General features: G+C 43.6%; 1 protein-coding gene across 11 annotated transcripts in view; it reads right to left on the bottom strand.

Moving 5' to 3' along the window:
* Window positions 1-9,563: 9,563 nt before the first annotated feature.
* BRCA1 (BRCA1, DNA repair associated) overlaps window positions 9,564-17,193 on the bottom strand; it is a 31,688-nt gene continuing 24,058 nt past the window's right edge. For 6 of the 11 annotated variants that reach the window (XM_026071272.1, XM_026071273.1, XM_026071274.1 and 3 more), the window contains 5 exons: window positions 17,054-17,137; window positions 16,595-16,649; window positions 15,108-15,181; window positions 14,532-14,592; window positions 9,564-13,337 (listed from right to left, as the gene is read on the bottom strand). In XM_026071272.1, coding sequence (XP_025927057.1) covers window positions 13,234-13,337; window positions 14,532-14,592; window positions 15,108-15,181; window positions 16,595-16,649; window positions 17,054-17,137 — 378 coding nt within the window. In that variant the 3' untranslated portion in view covers window positions 9,564-13,233. Of the gene's footprint in view, window positions 13,338-14,531; window positions 14,593-15,107; window positions 15,182-16,594; window positions 16,650-17,053; window positions 17,138-17,193 lie in introns of those variants that run through there. The other 5 variants (XR_003254424.1, XR_003254427.1, XR_003254426.1 and 2 more) reach the window with 5 other exon arrangements.

Here is a 17,193-nt window from a genome sequence, read left to right as displayed (position 1 = left end):
AGCCCTTTGATGTTAGCACACAGSTCCCTAGATGGGCAGGAGATAAGGGGAAGAAACACAACAGCCACCTCTGTGCTTCTTGAGTCTTAGCAATAATTGGAGCACTAACTGAACTCTTGGCTCCCGTGAGGTTTGTGCACTCCCTGGGTGTGGTTGACTTGCTTCACTCATGTCTCATGCGGCCCAAGGATCGTTTGGCATTTGCTAGGGCTTTACAACAATGTAATTTTTGTAATGTAATTACACAAAGCATTAGAGGGCTTTTTTTGAAACATGCAGAAAGGCTGGGCCCTCAAACAACTCTGCTAGGCTGCACATACCTTTTAGGTAGTCCCTTCTCTACTCCAGCAATTTTTTTCATCTGTTACTGAATCAGATATTAAGCACAGGACTGGTTTCACTTATTTTGTGCTCAGAGGAAGACCAGGATTAGAACAATAAGATATGTAATAGGGATGTGTAATGGGGAAAAATGCAGCATGTCAACAGTGATACGCAAAGGCAGGCTGGTGCAACACTACTGTTGAAAAATGGGAAGTAAGTATATACAAGGTGAACACAGGGGCAAGACTACTATAGTCTGGTATTGCAGGGTCAGGCTGCAATTGGTGTGTGCGTGTGTAGGAAGGGATAAATGCAAGAACCTCCCGTTGTGCTCAGCTCTAGCCAGTACCATTAACCTTTCAGGGTCATGGCAAATAGATAATTTGAGGAAGGAATACCTAGCTGAGAGTGTGCATCAGCCCAGGAGTGCACAGAAAAGCTACTGGAGCTGCTGGCAATATCACTGCTTTGTTTTTCAGTGAACAGTTTCTGTCTCTCTCCTATTTATAAAGCTCTTGCTTCTGTTTTATCAATGCGCTGTTCCAATAAAGTGCTCGAAACCCCTGTATCTCCCAAGTGACAGACAGCCATTGTTCTGAGGCGAGACGCAAATTGCAAGTGAATCATTTGTCTTTTCCATGCAAGTGTTTACTCTGACCCCAGCTGATTCCTACAACTGTCACCTAATTAATCACTTTATTTCATTTAATCAATCAGCCTATTGTAATTAATTGAAATGTATGTATGCGGGATGGCAAATGGTTCTCTCAGGAAGGGCTGTGATGGAATGTGCTGTCAGCAGCAATGCTCTGGAAAGCTCGTTCCACTTATACCAGCGAATAAATACCAATGCTGATGACTTCATGGTCTGCATGTTAATGCAGGTAATTAAACATACTTATTGTGGCAGGTAGCAACATACCAGGCCCTAGCCTGGGGAGGCTCCACAAACAGAGCCTCCTCTCCATCTCCAGCTATTGCCTGTGCTGCGTGCATGTATTCTTGGTGCTTGATTCACCTCTACAGAAAGGTGGGAAGGAGAGGCGCAGAGGAGGAGCCAGGCAGGCGAGATAACAAGGGGCAAGACACAGACAAGATTCCTCCTCCTTCTGTCAGAGACGGGTAGTAGGTTAACAYGTGGGCGATGGGACAAGATGCTGGTGAGCCTGGCGCAGCCTGTACGAGGCTCCGCAGTTTCATCGGAGTCTGCAGAGCAGCTCCCGCTGCCAGGCAATGCAGGTCATGCCTGGGAACTGCGGGACAGCTTGGGGAAGCTCTGGAGCCAGTGTCCAGCACGAGGGTACCAGAGGCCTTGAGGAAGGCTCGAGGTTCTGGGGGGAGGAGGTGATGGAGGAGTCCTCAAATCCTCGCTGGCAGCATCACTGAGGAAGCACTAGCCGGAGCTCGATCATGCACTCATTGCCGACAGTAGCTGAAACATGGTCCAGTGGCTATACCCGAAAACTACGTCCGACACTCGGAGTAGTATTTGAATAGCATTTTCACACTAAATAAGCCTACCAGATATGCAGTCTCTCTCTCTCCCTCCCACAAGCCCTTGAACAGACGTCCCTTTGAACATGGCCCTGCAGGCAACCAGAGCCCCTAACCCGCGAGGAATCACGCCATTGGCTATGGGGCACAGGCACGAGGCGGGAGCACAGCGGAGCTAATAAGAGGAGCCTGGCACATTAGATGGGCAGCGAAGGCGTATGAAAGCGGAGGCACTGCAGCGGGTGTCAGGCGAGGTTTCAGCAGTGCTGCACAGGGAAGTCGCTGCCAGCCCTCCCGCAGCACGACTGAACCCGCCTGCGCRGCTGGCAAGAACCGACTGGGAATCAAGAGGCAGTTCCAGCAAAGATGCTGGTTTCCATGGATTTCATCTGATGCAGGTGTAAGGAGAATTACACCGTGTCCTTTTGTATGGTAACTCCCAGCACAGAGGCTGAGCCATAGGTTTTTAACCGCTGACTGTTTTTGTTATAATCCTCCAAAATTGTGGAGATATAAAATGATCTACACATTAGGTATAACTGCATGTCTTTACTGCAGGGGTTAACATGGTATGGATGAGATTTGTTAACCTGTGCTTGCTTTCCCCACAGCTGGCCAGATTCTCAGCAGTTTGGTTTTCATTTACCATAGCAGAAAGCCTCGCACTTTTTACAGGATTGATAGAGGAAATACTCAGCCCCTGTAGTCTGGTTGCCAGAGTCAAATTAACATTACGAAGGGGTCAGTGGCTTTTAGGAAACTGCATCGTGATCAGCAAAATAAAGGGCTGCTACAGTAGAACGGGGGTTTAGCAGGCAGGTCTCTACCAGAAGTTCTTTATTAGCATTGCCAGCATGCACCAGTACAGGCACACAGCCAGCTGCTTGGCTAAGGGCAGAAACAAGCCACCCCTCCTTCCTCTTCTCCTTCGTGTCTCAAGGTGGGTATGAACTGCAGGACACATCACACAAACCTCAGCACAATTCATCAACCACACACGGGTGCGTGCATGAAAAAGAGCGCTTCACATGTCTAAGTTCAACAGCTCTCGAGAAACAGTGCAGAAGGCCACATGATGCACTGAGCAATCTAACGTCCATATCCTTTGTAGGGACTCAGCCATGAGTTTTCTTCCTGGGACAGGGGAAAAGGGGCTTCTTTCATCTGCTCATCTCGAGTATAAGCCTGAGGCTTTTGCTTTTCTCTCACCAGCACTGATGAGTTTCCCCACAAGAGATTGCTAAGGAGCGAGAGCCTCGCTCCATCAGAAAGTCCTCCAGGCCAGGAACGAGAAATGTGTGAGAGCACAAGTAGAGGGGGAAACTGCCACCCGCTTCCAAAGAAAATTTCTGAAGAGGTTCTCATGAATAGGAAAAAATAAACAAAGGAATTAAGAGCTCGTGGGAAATGGTTGACCCAGCATCCCTGCAGGAGACATACAAAGAGCTGCCCTGATTCACTGCATTCACATCGGATCAGTCTGCCCTTTGTCCAATCCTCCCTGGCAAATGCCTGAAAAGTATCTCAGCAGCAGCTTTGCCAGCTTCACAAGGATCAATCTTCCTGCAGGGTTTCTTGCTGTTCTGCACCTCTCCACCAAATGGGCTCCCACCCAGAGCCTGACTTGACTGGGAGAGCTAAGCCAGGCCCTAATACAGCTAATGTTGTGAGCAACTCTGTACTGTGCAGAGGAGCCGACTCGAGGTAGCAGCAAGCAGGCACAGTACCGTGTTGTGCACCAGCAACAGCTCGGGTTGCACCGGTGCTTTTGTCACACTTAAACTGCATTTTGGCAGGATTCATTAGCAGGACACAGCCACATGCTGATAGCTGATCTACCTCGGGTCCACCATCCAGTTCCTTGAGGGTTTTCTGCTCAGTAAAACCCTGCACAGCATGACATGTCCAGCTTTCCAGCCTAATACACACCTACTGCAGGATGGCCCTGACCCAAACACTTCATCTGCTTAAGTTCAGTACCATCCCTTCAAATCTTCAACAGGCTGCTGGAACAGAGCCCAGCAGGTAAACCAGCCGCAGCCTCTGCCCAAATCCAGGTAGCACAGTTCTCCCCACCTTCAGGGCTTGGCATTAGTGTTTGAGCCTCTGTTTGCAGATGTGTCTTCATCAGCTAGCTGAGCTGGTGGCACATACATGTGAACACAAGTGAGCATACTGTGCACATCTGCAAGATGCATGCACAGAAACTCTTTAGTAATGGTGCATGCAGCAGCATTAGCACTTCTGGACATTTTGGATCACAGGGAAGAGAATACAGAGGTTGCTTGGGAGCTGCCCAGACAGACGCAGTTTCAGATTGCGTTAGCTGACAAAGCCATAACATTTAGGAATCTATCTGGTGCATGGATTGTGACCAGACAGAAACAGAAAAGACTGTAACAAGCACGAGTGGATTGACTACATGCCCCTCCTGTCCAATCAGGACATGCACTCCTGCATGGCAGGTGCAATTGGCCAGGACAGCTAATATTCCAGASTCACAAGAATTAGTTGTGCACCTGAACAATTTATGGATAAACTGTCCAGGAGATATAGGGAAGTCAGCTCTCATGTTGCAGGGTACCATCCATACAGGGAACTGGAAGAAAAGAAGTTAGTTCCCCTGTACAGCTTAGTCCAGCTGAGCATGGCCTTTCCTCTGTACTTTTCATCCAGGCACTGGGCACAGGCCAAAAAAAGAGGGGAGGGGGGCAGGGTAAGGGAAGGTTTCTCTTGTAACCTGCATGTCACCATAATGTCAAATGTCCATGCCAGGCCAGATGCCTGTTCTGAGTTGCATCCAGGTCTCCTGTCTCTCTAAGAGCTAAGCGCTATAGTTATTGAGCCGGCATGGCAGCAAACAAGGTAGAAGGGGAACCTGCTACTGATTTGACCAGGAACATAAAGGTAAGACTACTTTGCATCCTGCCTTAGGGAAAGAGACTTGTGTTCTGCTAGAAATCACAACTTTACAATCTCCTGAAAGCTTTTCTGTAATTAGACATTGCAGCTGTAGCACTCAACATGTGAATAAGTCACAGCTTGCAGAATCTGCCCTCCCTCGTATCTCTGTGAAGATAAGTACCTGTTGCCTGCCAAATATTATCCTCCCGACATTCTTAACATGAAAGGCTCCCAGCCCAGTGAGCTCCAAGCAGAGCAAGGAAATGCTCTGCTGAAGTGCACTTTACATCAAAGCAGCAAACAAATAGGAATTGATGCTTTTTAAGTCTAAGCTAAAGCTTATAAACTGCTACTAGGCACATAATAAATAGCACACCCTTTCAAATAGAGATGAACCTGTGATAGATAAGATTGAGTTCGGGGTCTAAAATGTGTGTATGACTCAAAAGCAACTGTACAACCCTCCTCTACTCTGTGAGGTCCAGTTAACACTCTAGTCCGTGACTAAAACTACCTGGTTCAGATCCTGGCCCTTTCACAGACTGCAAGGAACAAATCCTTATGTTCAGTCCTAATCTTGCTGCTATCTGGCCGTCAGCTGAGGTTGAAAATGGACTGCATGCATGCAACAGGCAAAGCAAGAGACACTCTGCTGTTCCTGCCTAGCGCAGGACGAAGAGACTGGTTCATGAAGGACAGGCACCAAACACTTCTCTGCTTTCCTCAAGTGACTCCTAAATTCAGACCACTGCTGCTGGGAGTGCTGGCCGAGTATCTATTAGCAATTTGTCTTTGTTGAGTCTTGGCTATTCTGCCTATTACAACGGCCCTAGCATCAGGTAGGCAGAGCAAGCCCCAATCCACACTGACAGCTTCCCTTTGCTCCAGCAGCTCTTACCAGATAGTCTGACTGCCTCCAGGGAAGTCAGATTTCTTGACCTTTCAAAAACTCACTGCTGTGCTTCACGGGCGAATGACTTGTTAAAGCAAAGACAAATGTGCAGGCGTTGTTGCACAAGTCTCACACAGCATCTTATGAACCCAGCTCAGGACTGCAGACCAGCGTGCCGACTGCCTCGGCCGAATGGAGCCCGGGCACCCGGCCTCCCTGCRCTCTCTGGCCTTACCCTACATGCCRTCCCTGCTTGCCTGAGACTGCTACTATCTTTAATCATTTCACAAGCACTAGACTTGAAGTCCCCTCAGAAAAGCCCTTCTCATCTCTTTCCTTGAAAGGCATCTGTCCTTACTGCCTATTAAAACAAAAAACAAACAAACAAAAACACACAAACCACCAAAATCCCAGTATTTCAAAATTCATCTTCTTCAGCAGATTCCACTTTGTTCCAAGTCAAATGCTTAGGGGCACTTAACATATATCTTAAGCAAAGACAGACTTGTAGTGCAACTTGTGCTAAAAAGAGTCCCTGCACAAAACCTGAAGAGTCTGAACACGGCTCTCGCAGCCCCCGGAGCAGTCAGGTGCCCAGTGAAAGCCAGTGAAGACCCAGAACAATGCCGGGAGAGAAGGACACAGCCCATCCTTTCCCTGCGTGGCCTCAGCTCACATCGTCCGTCCTGTGAGCACAGTGAATCCACGGGCATCCTCTGGATCGTTACGATTATGCAAAAGGCTTTTATTCATAATACTAGCAAAATAAAACTGACACCAGACCCAAGATGAAAACAACCCACAAATCACCAAGAATAATTACAGGAACACACTGAATATTTGATTTACCATTAACTCTAGTAATGAGTTAGACAAGTGTTCTAATTGCATTCATGATTAAGCTACTATCTTATGAATGGCTTCAGATCTGCAGGGAAATAATCCTTTGTGTATGGATCCTGAAAACAATCTTTCCTCTGCTTTAGAGTAAACAAGTTCAGCAAAAAGCAGTACATGGAGCCATCGCTGCTCCTCAGCGCTCTCAGCAGGTCAGGAGCTGGCATGCGTGCGACTGTTCAGAGTGCAAAAGGAACAGTTGCAAATATGAGGCACCCACAGAAACACCAGTCTTACAGCAGCAGAATAAAGCCGTTGTGGAAGATACTGTTGCTGAACAAATTCCTGCCATCCCAAGCCACAGCAAGCCCTTGCTGGTCTCCTCTCCCAGGGAAGGAGCAGCGTCTGGCAGACACCATCTATATGCTACAGTGCTCCTGGTCTAGCTGTGAGCAGAAACAAGTCACGGAGCAGGGGCAGTAATATCTGTCCTCAGGTAGGTGGGAACAGGAAAGGATCAAACATGTCTGTAAAGAGTTTTGAGATCCGCCGTTTCATATGACTGCTGTATGACTGAGCCTTGTAACTTGGACAGTGCCAACACATCATTCTTGCTGGGGCCCGCAGTCCTGAGAGCTGTGAAACACTTCCCGCTCTGGAAAATGAGGTCTGGTGGTTAAAGGAAGCTGACTGAACTTTATTCCCTCTGTCAGCTTGCACAAGTCCCAGTGCAGAAAAGGCTCAGGCATTCTCTGTAAATCAGTGAGGACTGATGCATCTCTGCCAGGCCATGCAGAGAAAGATTCCAGGCAAGGAGTGCTGCAGCCCCACTGGAATCCGCCCACCCCTCCCTGCCACTCTGACATCCTCCAAATTCTGCCATGGAGCCCATAAGCAGGGAGCTACTGCATTAACGATGCATTTTGGCAACAAGGCCTCTTTCCAAACAAGACTGACCAGGTGAAGCTGCAAGGCAGGCGGTGCAGGCTAGAGAGCCCCCCTTCTTTAAAGTGTCAAGCAGGAAAGAGAGAGATCCCTGCAGAGCCAGTCAGGGCCCAGACTGCTGCTGGGAATCCCAGCTGCTGGTTTCTCTTGCCTTTGCCTCCTACATATGGTAAATAGATTTGCCACTTGAATATTCCTTTAGAGCAAGCCCCCAAGCTCATTTACAATGCATAATGACTACAAATCTCTGCTAGTAGATGCATTTAAAGTCTCTATATTATAACAGAGCAAGAGCAAACCCCTCCTCCACATCCCTTTGGAGCTGAAGGGACAAGGTGCCATCCATAATCTGGCAGGAAGGGTTGGTAAGGGTCCCCTGCAAGCAGCCACTGTCACCAGTGACCCTGCCTGTGCAGTGACAATCTGCACATCATGCCACACAGTCTTGGGTGGGAACAGCAGTGCTCTGCCACTGCCCTGCGCATTCAGGCTGTAGTGAAGACTGACATAATTTGGCAGCTCTGTTAAAGAGGATTCACARTTAGCTCCCCCACCCCCCACCCTTTTCCAGGCTAAACAAACCCAGCTGGAATTTCTACCATACAGATCCTCCCTGCACATCAACCTGCAGCATACGTGCCACGCAGGTGTTTCCAGCTGCAGCAGCTGCAGCAGCCTCAGATTCCTGCACATTAAAGGACTCTGAATGAGGAACTGGATTGAGAAGGAGAAAGAGGAGAGGAAAAAAAAACAGAGTGACAATATGACTCAGCCTCATGCCCTTAGGTGGGAGATGTCTGCTAGGCAGGGAGGCAGGCACCACCATCACTGCAGGAACATTTGAAATACAGATGTGCTGCACCATGCTGCAGGGGGAAGTCTGCTGTTTTGTTCTCTTAAGGGCGAGAAACTCCCTTTGAGTAGCAGATTCCTACATCAAAATTCAATATTGCCAAACACAAAGAGCTCTTAACTATCAAGTAATTTTATTTTTACTCTGATGCTTAATTACCCCCTACAGACCACAAACCTCTTCCCGTTGCTTCAGTCTGCAGCCTCCATAATATGAGGCAAACAGCAATTATACGCTTATTCCAACAACATTAATGTAACCTGAGTGGGGCTCTGTCTGTGCACTACTGCATGCTGCCTAGCAGCAAAATATAAAGGACAGTCTGAATTGGTAATAGGCTCCTTGCTCACTACTGCTCTCCACATCAGCATGGCTGATAAGGATGCATGACAAAGCTACACCTAATTAACATACATGAATTTTAACCAGGAATCCATTTCCATATATTAGAAAATAAGCCCTGGACAGCTTGTGCCCCCCATGGCTTGCTGACAGTTTCTCTGGAAAGATAAGGCAATACACAAATACTTCAACTCATTTGTTCTGGTAGAAAGGCAGGAACAGAGCCCCAGGACACCTCTGCAGGGCCTGAGGCTTTAGGCTGTGCTTGATCTCAGGTGCTTTAGTAGACAAGATCCAAGGTAAATATTTTTGACCAACTTGCTTTGTCTTACAGCTGTGATTCCAGCTCTACGTAGCTGAAGGCCTAGTGGAGCAAAGAACAACAGAAGTTGCGTGCAGTGGGGGGCCAGGCACTAGGCAAAAAGCATTAGGCAGAATCAGCTGGTAAGGATTCGGAACAACACCTTCAGGGGGAAAGGGATGGGCTGCAACAAGGCTAGTGCCTTGGCAGCGAGACAAAGCGAATCTGTTACTGCCCAAGTGCCAGGTTAGCTCTCATTAGCAGTGGACGTGCTTGGTTCCCCTAAAGAAGTAGGGAACGCCTCTCCCTGGCATTAGGAATTAGTTAGCATTTAATAGCCTAGAGAACAGGGAAGAAAACAAGCAAACTCTCCCGAAGAGTACAGCCCAGCAGCTTCTGCCCAGAGCAGAGAACCCCCTGTGGCCACCTGGACACTCCTGTACCAAACTCAGGGCTTGCCCTGTCTTCCTGGCACATCCCCTCATAGTCGGCATCCTTCAAGACATAGCAGCAGTAATAAGGTAGTTTAATAAGTACTGAGTACTACTAAAGAAAGAGACCCATTTTCCCCAGGTGCCCACAAAAGAATGAAAACTGATATCAGTGCCATGAAAAGGCAAGCGACACATCCCACTTATTGCAGAATAAGCATCACCACAGTTACAGATGTCTAGTTTACAACCCATTTAATGACCTGAAGTTTGAAAACCTATTTTACACAAAAAATAATTTTAAGTTTCATTTTACAATGTAACAGCTAGTTGCATTAACTTACATGAACATCCAAGCTCATGCCACTACAGCCCATCCCTYTCCTACCTCCATGACATTAGATTGGAGTGCAGCATTTGCCTCAGAGAGCCTATTTCCAATCGGTTTAGCTAACAGAACAAACTAGCAGTTAGTCCTGCCCCCTTATCTGCTTCACATCTTCATAAGTGTAGTTGAACATTGCACTGAACTATGAATTAGTAACTGACATGCAAGCAAATGTAAAAAAATTGCACAACCAGACAAGAACAGTTTCTCAAAGAAATTGTGAAGCAGAAAATAACTGCCAGCTGTCCTTGGTTTGGAAACAGTAACTTTTCAAAAAAAAAAAAACAGTCCCCAGAACTCTTGAATGAGAGTATTCATTTCTAAAGCAAAGTCTCTTTACCATGGGAGGGTAGCAGGGAAGAGAAAGGATGGAATGAAGACAACCCCCAAACCTTGCTGATTTTACTATCAATTTCCAGTTAGCTCAGATGCTCTCTCCCAGACAAGCTTGGACTTTGCCACCTTCTTACAACTATTTTTTCACAGGATAACCCTCAAGTTCCCCTTAGCAGCTTACCTGGTAAGTCACATCCCAGAAAGTCTCCAGAGCAGCTTGCTAGCAGTTGCTTCACCCTCTGCTCTCAGAAGTGGGGGTGCCATTACACATTGCATTTAAATTCCATCTCAGGTGAATGATGGAGCTCCAGAGCATCAGCCTCCTCTACCTTACCCAGTTGCTTCATCTAGTCCACTGACCCATCCAACTCTTTTAGCAAGCCAATTATTGTCAACACCTGAAGGTTATATCAGTTTGCATAAAATAAGCTGYTGTTCAGCAAGTAAATCGTTAGCACAGTGATAACCAAATCTGGTGGGAGAGGGGGAAGGGAAGAAAACTAACTGTTGTGCTCTCTTATAATTTTGTTTTAGCATGTAGATATTAAAGAATATTGGCGCTTTAAGAATTCAAAGACTTTTTTTCATCTATTGTACACAAAGGAGAAAAAAGTTACAGAATGAGCAAGACTTCGATAACTAAGAATGAATCTCAGGCTGCCTTAATTACGAACARTTCAGACTTTTACTACAGACCTCTGCCTTACTGGTAGGCATAGCAAGTTTTATTGATAAGGAACTTTGTTTCACATATGGTGTATCTATAATTGTCTGGRATTGAAGCTTTCTAATTGATAGAAAAAATGTTTTGAGGCTAAGCTTACTAAAGAACTAAAGAAACTTGATGTGTGTCTCCTGTAGTGTTGCAGTGTGTAAAAAAAAAAAAAAAATTTCATGAGGAGTGGCAGAATGTCAATGGTAATTTATTAAAATTGTTTTGTTCATCTGGTTTTCAGGTTCAGTTAAAATTATTCTTGCTCTCTCTACCATTTCCCAGTCCCTAAATTCAACTCTTATTCTGTGAATTCTCTTTTGTGTCCACAAGCCTCGCTTTTTTTTGTCTCTAGAAGTTCTTCTCAGAAGCACTGTCCACAAAACTCCCAGACTCCCAGGGCAACTTAGGAAGTGTGGATGAAGTTCACTGAACCTGGTCTTCAGTTAAGCAGCATTCCTACTGGGAGGAACGATGGGAAGATTTCATTTTTAAAGGGAAGTCAGAACAAGCCATGCAGTGAATTCAAAGCTTCAGGACATCCAAAACCAGATAAAACATGCCAGACAGCAAAGCTACATTTTCAATTAAGTCCTGTGGAAGCTGAAATCTAAATAAGTAATTCTCAACTGGAGTCTCAAAATAATTGAGCTTTTCATTCAAAGCTTAAAATCAGATGCAGCTTACTACAAAAGTTCACACATGGCACTTTATTAGAAAGTTGCCAGAGACATAATCAACCCCAAGGGAGAAAGACAGCATCCCAGGTGCGTTATGCCTGCTGACAATTATCTAGCAGGAGCTAGTACCTTACTTGCTAGAAAGGACAACTCTTGTGTCCAGATCAGAGAGACAAATTCACAGTGGCAGCTGCAAGACAGTCTTGTTTGGCCTTTGCCTCTTATCTAAGAGGCAGCATTTAGCCCTCGTAGCTTTAATCTTCTGAAAGGTAGATTAAAAAAAGCCAATGTGGGCTCCAGAGATAAGAGGAATGTCAGCCTGAAGGTGAGGCTGTGTTGAGCAGCCTCGACAGTTATGAAACACTGTCACACATAGAAGAAAACAGTGATGTACGTCAAACTGAGCAAACGCTTCCAGCACTCATGCTACCAGTAGCAAGCACTAGTTGGACTACATTTGCCTCCAACTGGCAGCTGCAAGACACTTGATAACACATCTGCTTCTCATGCTGATAGAAAATACAGTTGTGCCTCCAGCTCTGAAATTCTAATCTACATTTATGAAATCTCCTCCAGCAAGTCTCCTTCCCCACCACAGCAGGAGGTTAGACACCAGGAATATTGTCATATATGTCTCAATGCAGAGACTGAATGACTGATCCACACAAGAGCTGGACAATTAAGTAAAATACTTGCCAATCTCATTTTATTTACTTTGAGTGTTCCAGTATTTACAAACATACTTTATATAACTTTCTAAGACAACCTAGCAGCTTAGAGCCCCAAACAGTTTTCTGAACTCAGCTACAATTTTTTAAAAGCAACTTTATGAAAACAGTTTCTGCTCTGAAAGTACAAAATTATTTATGAAGTTGAATTGCTTGGCAACAGAAAGAAGCAATACATTTTATTCATTAAAAAGTAATATATTTTCTTTGTGGTCTCATTTTGCAGGCAGGGATTATTAGAATCRATTCTTTTAGGGCTTATTATAGGTCACTGGGATACTAAATTGCATCTGTTTAGTATCCCTTCATAGGTTCTGCATGTACTTTTCAGAATTAAAACTGACACAATTTTGGTTTAGACTTGCGTTTTGAGGATTGGTTTATGCTGAGAATCAAGTGTTGACTTTTCAGGGAACTTGTAGATAATTTTTCTGGTTAGAACATGTAGGCACTTTTGTATACAACAGTTTCAACAGGAGAGCTCTTTGTATAGTTTCCAAAACAACCGTAATCCCTGGCCTAAAATTAACCAGGTTGATGCATTAGTGATCACAAAATTAAATTTCATTGTGTTGGTATATGCTCATCCTAATACAGGGTATGTACTTATGCAAACAAAAATATGGATGTTACTCAGTGGTGCAAGCTGCATTTTGATTCAAGTCCTGAGCCCCATATAACTCTTGTGAGGACATTTTGGAGACAGTCACTTAAGTATGTAAACAGGAACTAGCTGGGATGGTAAATAATGCATCACCATTTCTCTGAGGAGGCCCTGTTCTAAAWTTTCTAGTTAGTTTCTGATTTCTTTGATTTGTATCAGATGAGTTTAAGGACTATTTTGAAATTAGAAATGTTAATCTTTTAAGAAGAGTAGGTAATTCCATATTTGTATAGTAATGCTGCTTAAGTAATTTTATTGTTACTAAAAATGTAGTTGTTTTACTCCAAAACAAGAACATGACTCAAAGATAATCTCTGCATAAGTAACTTAATCCTTAAATATACCAAAGTACCAGCACTGATGAGAATTTCAGAACAATGGCAAAAGAACTGCAGACCGCCCTTAGGACACGAGGTAAGCATCAAACTCCTGGCACTCATAGCAAGCAACACTGTCTAATACCCACTCTCGAGTCACCACAGCAACATTGTTCTTTTGCTGGATTGCTGCAAGACAAAGACATAGACGGTAAAACCAGTATCGGTGAATCAAAGCAAGTTTAAGGTGAGCATACTGATGTCTTCCAGATTAAGCTATTTGCTTTATCTTTCACATTTTCAAAACCTTGATAAAAAGCAAGATTCTAAAAACCCTATACTTCTTAACAATGCAGGTAATATAGCTGCTCCATAGAGAATGGCTGTTTGGCAAGTAGTCAGGCAGGAAGTTTTGAATGCCATAGAATAAGCTAAGAGTGCAGGCTTTGATATCTTTTAATTTAGGATCCTGGTGACAGAGTCTCAGTTTCTGTCTGCTCAGGCATACGGAGTATGTGACAAACAATGAGTGTCAGAGAGAAGCAACAGAATATTACTGAAGTGCTCCCAGACTCTATGTTTATCACAGTTTTGAGAAATGGAGAAGAGGGGAAACAAAAACAAACAAACAAAAAAAACACTGAAAAATGCCCTTCTGCCAAATTAATGCCCAATAGTTAAAAACATTTGTAAATTCAGGGTTTTTTCTTTTCCCATTTTCCCAGTGCCACGGAAACAGCTTTTTATTTACAACATTATCTTCCTGCCCCATTTTTCTTTTGGGCTCTGCTGTAGCCTAATAACTAAATTGCCTCTGTCTCATGGAAAAGCAAGTTAGTGCGGAAAACTTGAACTTTCAGTCTCATCATTCCTCTAGGATCATTTTGATTCCATGAAGGGGGGGGGAAAAAAGTATCAATTAATCCCATGTAGTTGGATGTTCTTTCCTGACGAAGAGAATACTGTCCCACTGCACCATCTGAGGCTTTCTGCTACATCTTACTAGTCCTCCATGGGCATGCCTCTCCACCTTTTAAAAAACTAGCTGCAATCAGAACACTTTCTGTTAGGCTGACTCTGAGTATATGCAGGACACCTGAGCCAACAGCATATGGACAATAGGATCACATTTACATCTCATCATAACAAGTTGCCATACTGCCTGACAGACCACCTTTCAGGACTCCATCATTGACTCTTGAGATAAAATAGTTTGTCCTTTCAGACTTTTCTTCCACAACATTCCTCCACCCTCAGATGTAGTAGGATTTTATTCTGATTCCACTACAGAACTTCTCTGGTATTTAAGTACTAAAAACACAGAAGTGATAAATCATTCAACATGTGTACCATAAAACAGTACATGACTCTATGTAGTTTTACCTCTGTAGCCTGTGTTTTCCATCCAAGCAGCTGGCTGCACAACCACGACAGCAGTAGAATTCTAGGATTTCAAGAAAATAAAAATGCTACTGTTACCTGTTTCACATTAAATCACTCTCCCACCTATCTGCAGAGTGGTAACTGGGTTGACTCTTTGCTTCAGTGCATCATTTCAAAGAGGACTTTAAGCGGTCGTAGGGGGAGAAAGACATCAGTTTAAGATTTTTCTACAAAGTCTGTCCAGAAATGCTGTGTTAAGGCACTAAAGGCTTTTTGCCCTGGAAAGTGGAGCTCAGTGCTGATTTCAAGGAAATTAGTTATGTGACTTCCACAGAGTGCTCTGATCAGTTCTCCACTAAAAGCTAGCCTGCCTCTTAATACAGAGTGGCCAGGGTTTAAAACAGAAGAATTGCTGTCGGGCAATCTGGCATCGCTACTGCGCAAACAGCTCTCACTTAACATACCTGTACACACCAGTCTTTGGTAAGCCCATGAAGGCCATGTAATCTTTCAACATTTTGRGTATTATGGATAGTGAATAGTCTATAGTTAAGTGTAACATTCATTAACACTTACTGTTTTGTGCTTGAACAGATGAAGTTGCTTCACTACAGAGGCACCACAAAGCTCCACCATCCATTCTAGATGTTCTGAACAAATCAGATAAAGAGTCTGTTACTACAGTGTTTTATATTACTTTCAAACTGATACTGTTCCCTAAGCCCTAATCATCCATGCCTTTGTTCCAAGATACAAACTGTACCATCTGAAATAAATGTAAGCCTTAGCAGAGAATAAGTCTTTTCACTTTCTAGCCCACTGAAGGCATCAATTACATTGAACTTCTTCAGCAAGGGTAACAATATCATGATGGGATCAAGTGCAGCAGGCAAGGTGCAGTGGAATTCCAAGTCCCAGATACTTTTGTGAAGTACTTCTCTCACCCTTTAGTCAGGACAAAAAAAAAACCCCAAACCCAAAACTAAAAGACATAACAATTTATTTCTTCTTAAGGATGTAAGGCATGAAATTAAAATTGGAATCACAAGTTAGAACTATGATTATCGCTCATTAACAAAGGAACCAAAGTATTTAATTTCCATCAATTTGTTGAATTGATAGTGAAGAAAGTAAGCAAGTCTCTTAAGTAGAAGAGCCATAATTGATCATCACTACAGCAGGTGAAAGCACTGCATCCTCTGTAGTAATTATTGTAAATGTCAAGAGATGTGGGATAATTCACCCAGCCAAAAATGAAATTATATTGGATAAATCAGACAGTATCTGTTGTACAAAAAAGAATAAAGCAAAAAAGGGAAGAGAGGTACAAATATATTTAAATTAAAAAAAATTCTAGTTTAAAATTTCAAAATATCTACCCTTTATTCAATTTTAAACTAAAAAACAAAACAAACAAAAAAAACACCCCTAAAAAAAAAAAAAGCTATCCTGCTCAGCTTTTCCCTTGCATTTAAACTACTGGTTTTGCTGTGTTTTGCTTTTATACATCTGCTGCTAGAGAAAGAAGATTACTCAGAGGATGTGTCAATTGCTAGAAAGACAATACTTAGGAACCGTTTACTAAGACAGAAAAAAACCTCCAAAAACTAGTGTTCAATAGCATATAAAACAATTATCAGACATCATGGTACTAATGTATTTTTCTTCATTTCTAGAGAATCAGAGTTAAATTAGATAAAAGGCCTTTTTTAAAAAACAAGAAAATTGGCAGAGCAATTCTATGATTAACCAAAATAAAATCAGAATTGGCAAAGTTTCCCACTAAAATTTAACAAAAGCATCAGTTATCTTTAAAAAGAAAAGAAAAAAAACCACACACCCCTGCTGAGGACATCCAAATATAAGAGAATACCATTGCTATCTAAGGGAGATAGAACTGGATAAAGCTGTACCTCATGTAGGTACTTTGAAAGTTTTTGTGTAAGAGAGGTACATGAGTATCCAAAAAAAAGGTCAAATGCAAAACTCTGGAGAATGCACACAATTCCCCTCCGAATATTTGTCATGCTGAGAGTTCATTCAATTCCAGCAAAATGACACACCTGTGGTCATATCAGTGAAAGGTCCATAGCAGCAGATCTCAAAGTCTTTAAAGATCTGAAGAACAAAGAACATGTTAACAGAGTACATATGGTACCTTTCCAGRACAACATTTAACATGCTGGCTCATTGCGCCTCTAGGACTGGTTATCAAGCTATCATTGTTGATTCACAAAGCATATCTGAAGCTTTCTGTAACTTACAAAACAAAAGAATCTTACCAACCTGCCCCCCACCCCCACCCCCTGCTGGTGTCCTATACTGATGTTATAAAAAGATATCATTCACTCTAAGCATAGAGAGTCACTTAAGGATTTTTATCCATGAAAGATGAGCTCTGTCAGCTCTGTACATATGGTGCAGCAGAGGAATCAGAAGAAGTTCCAGAAATTCAGCTAGCACAGCCTTTTATCTGAAACAGTTAAGGCAGGACAGAATTTTCCTCCCTGATACACTCATACCCTTTCAGTCAGAGATTGTCTAGCCCTCTTTGGGCCTTGGTGGTTTCTCCCATTGATCACATCTCCTCTAACTTCAAAGTTATCCTGAAACATAATAGCAACAAGCAATCAGAAGTCAGATTGAGAAGACTGTCCTGGTC

The sequence above is a fragment of the Apteryx rowi genome, unplaced genomic scaffold (genome assembly GCF_003343035.1).
Source record: "Apteryx rowi isolate R43461 unplaced genomic scaffold, aptRow1 scaffold_323, whole genome shotgun sequence".
In the NCBI taxonomy this organism is placed as follows: domain Eukaryota; kingdom Metazoa; phylum Chordata; class Aves; order Apterygiformes; family Apterygidae; genus Apteryx; species Apteryx rowi.
Note: the sequence above shows the minus strand (reverse complement) of the source record. Positions and strands in the feature narration are given on the sequence as shown.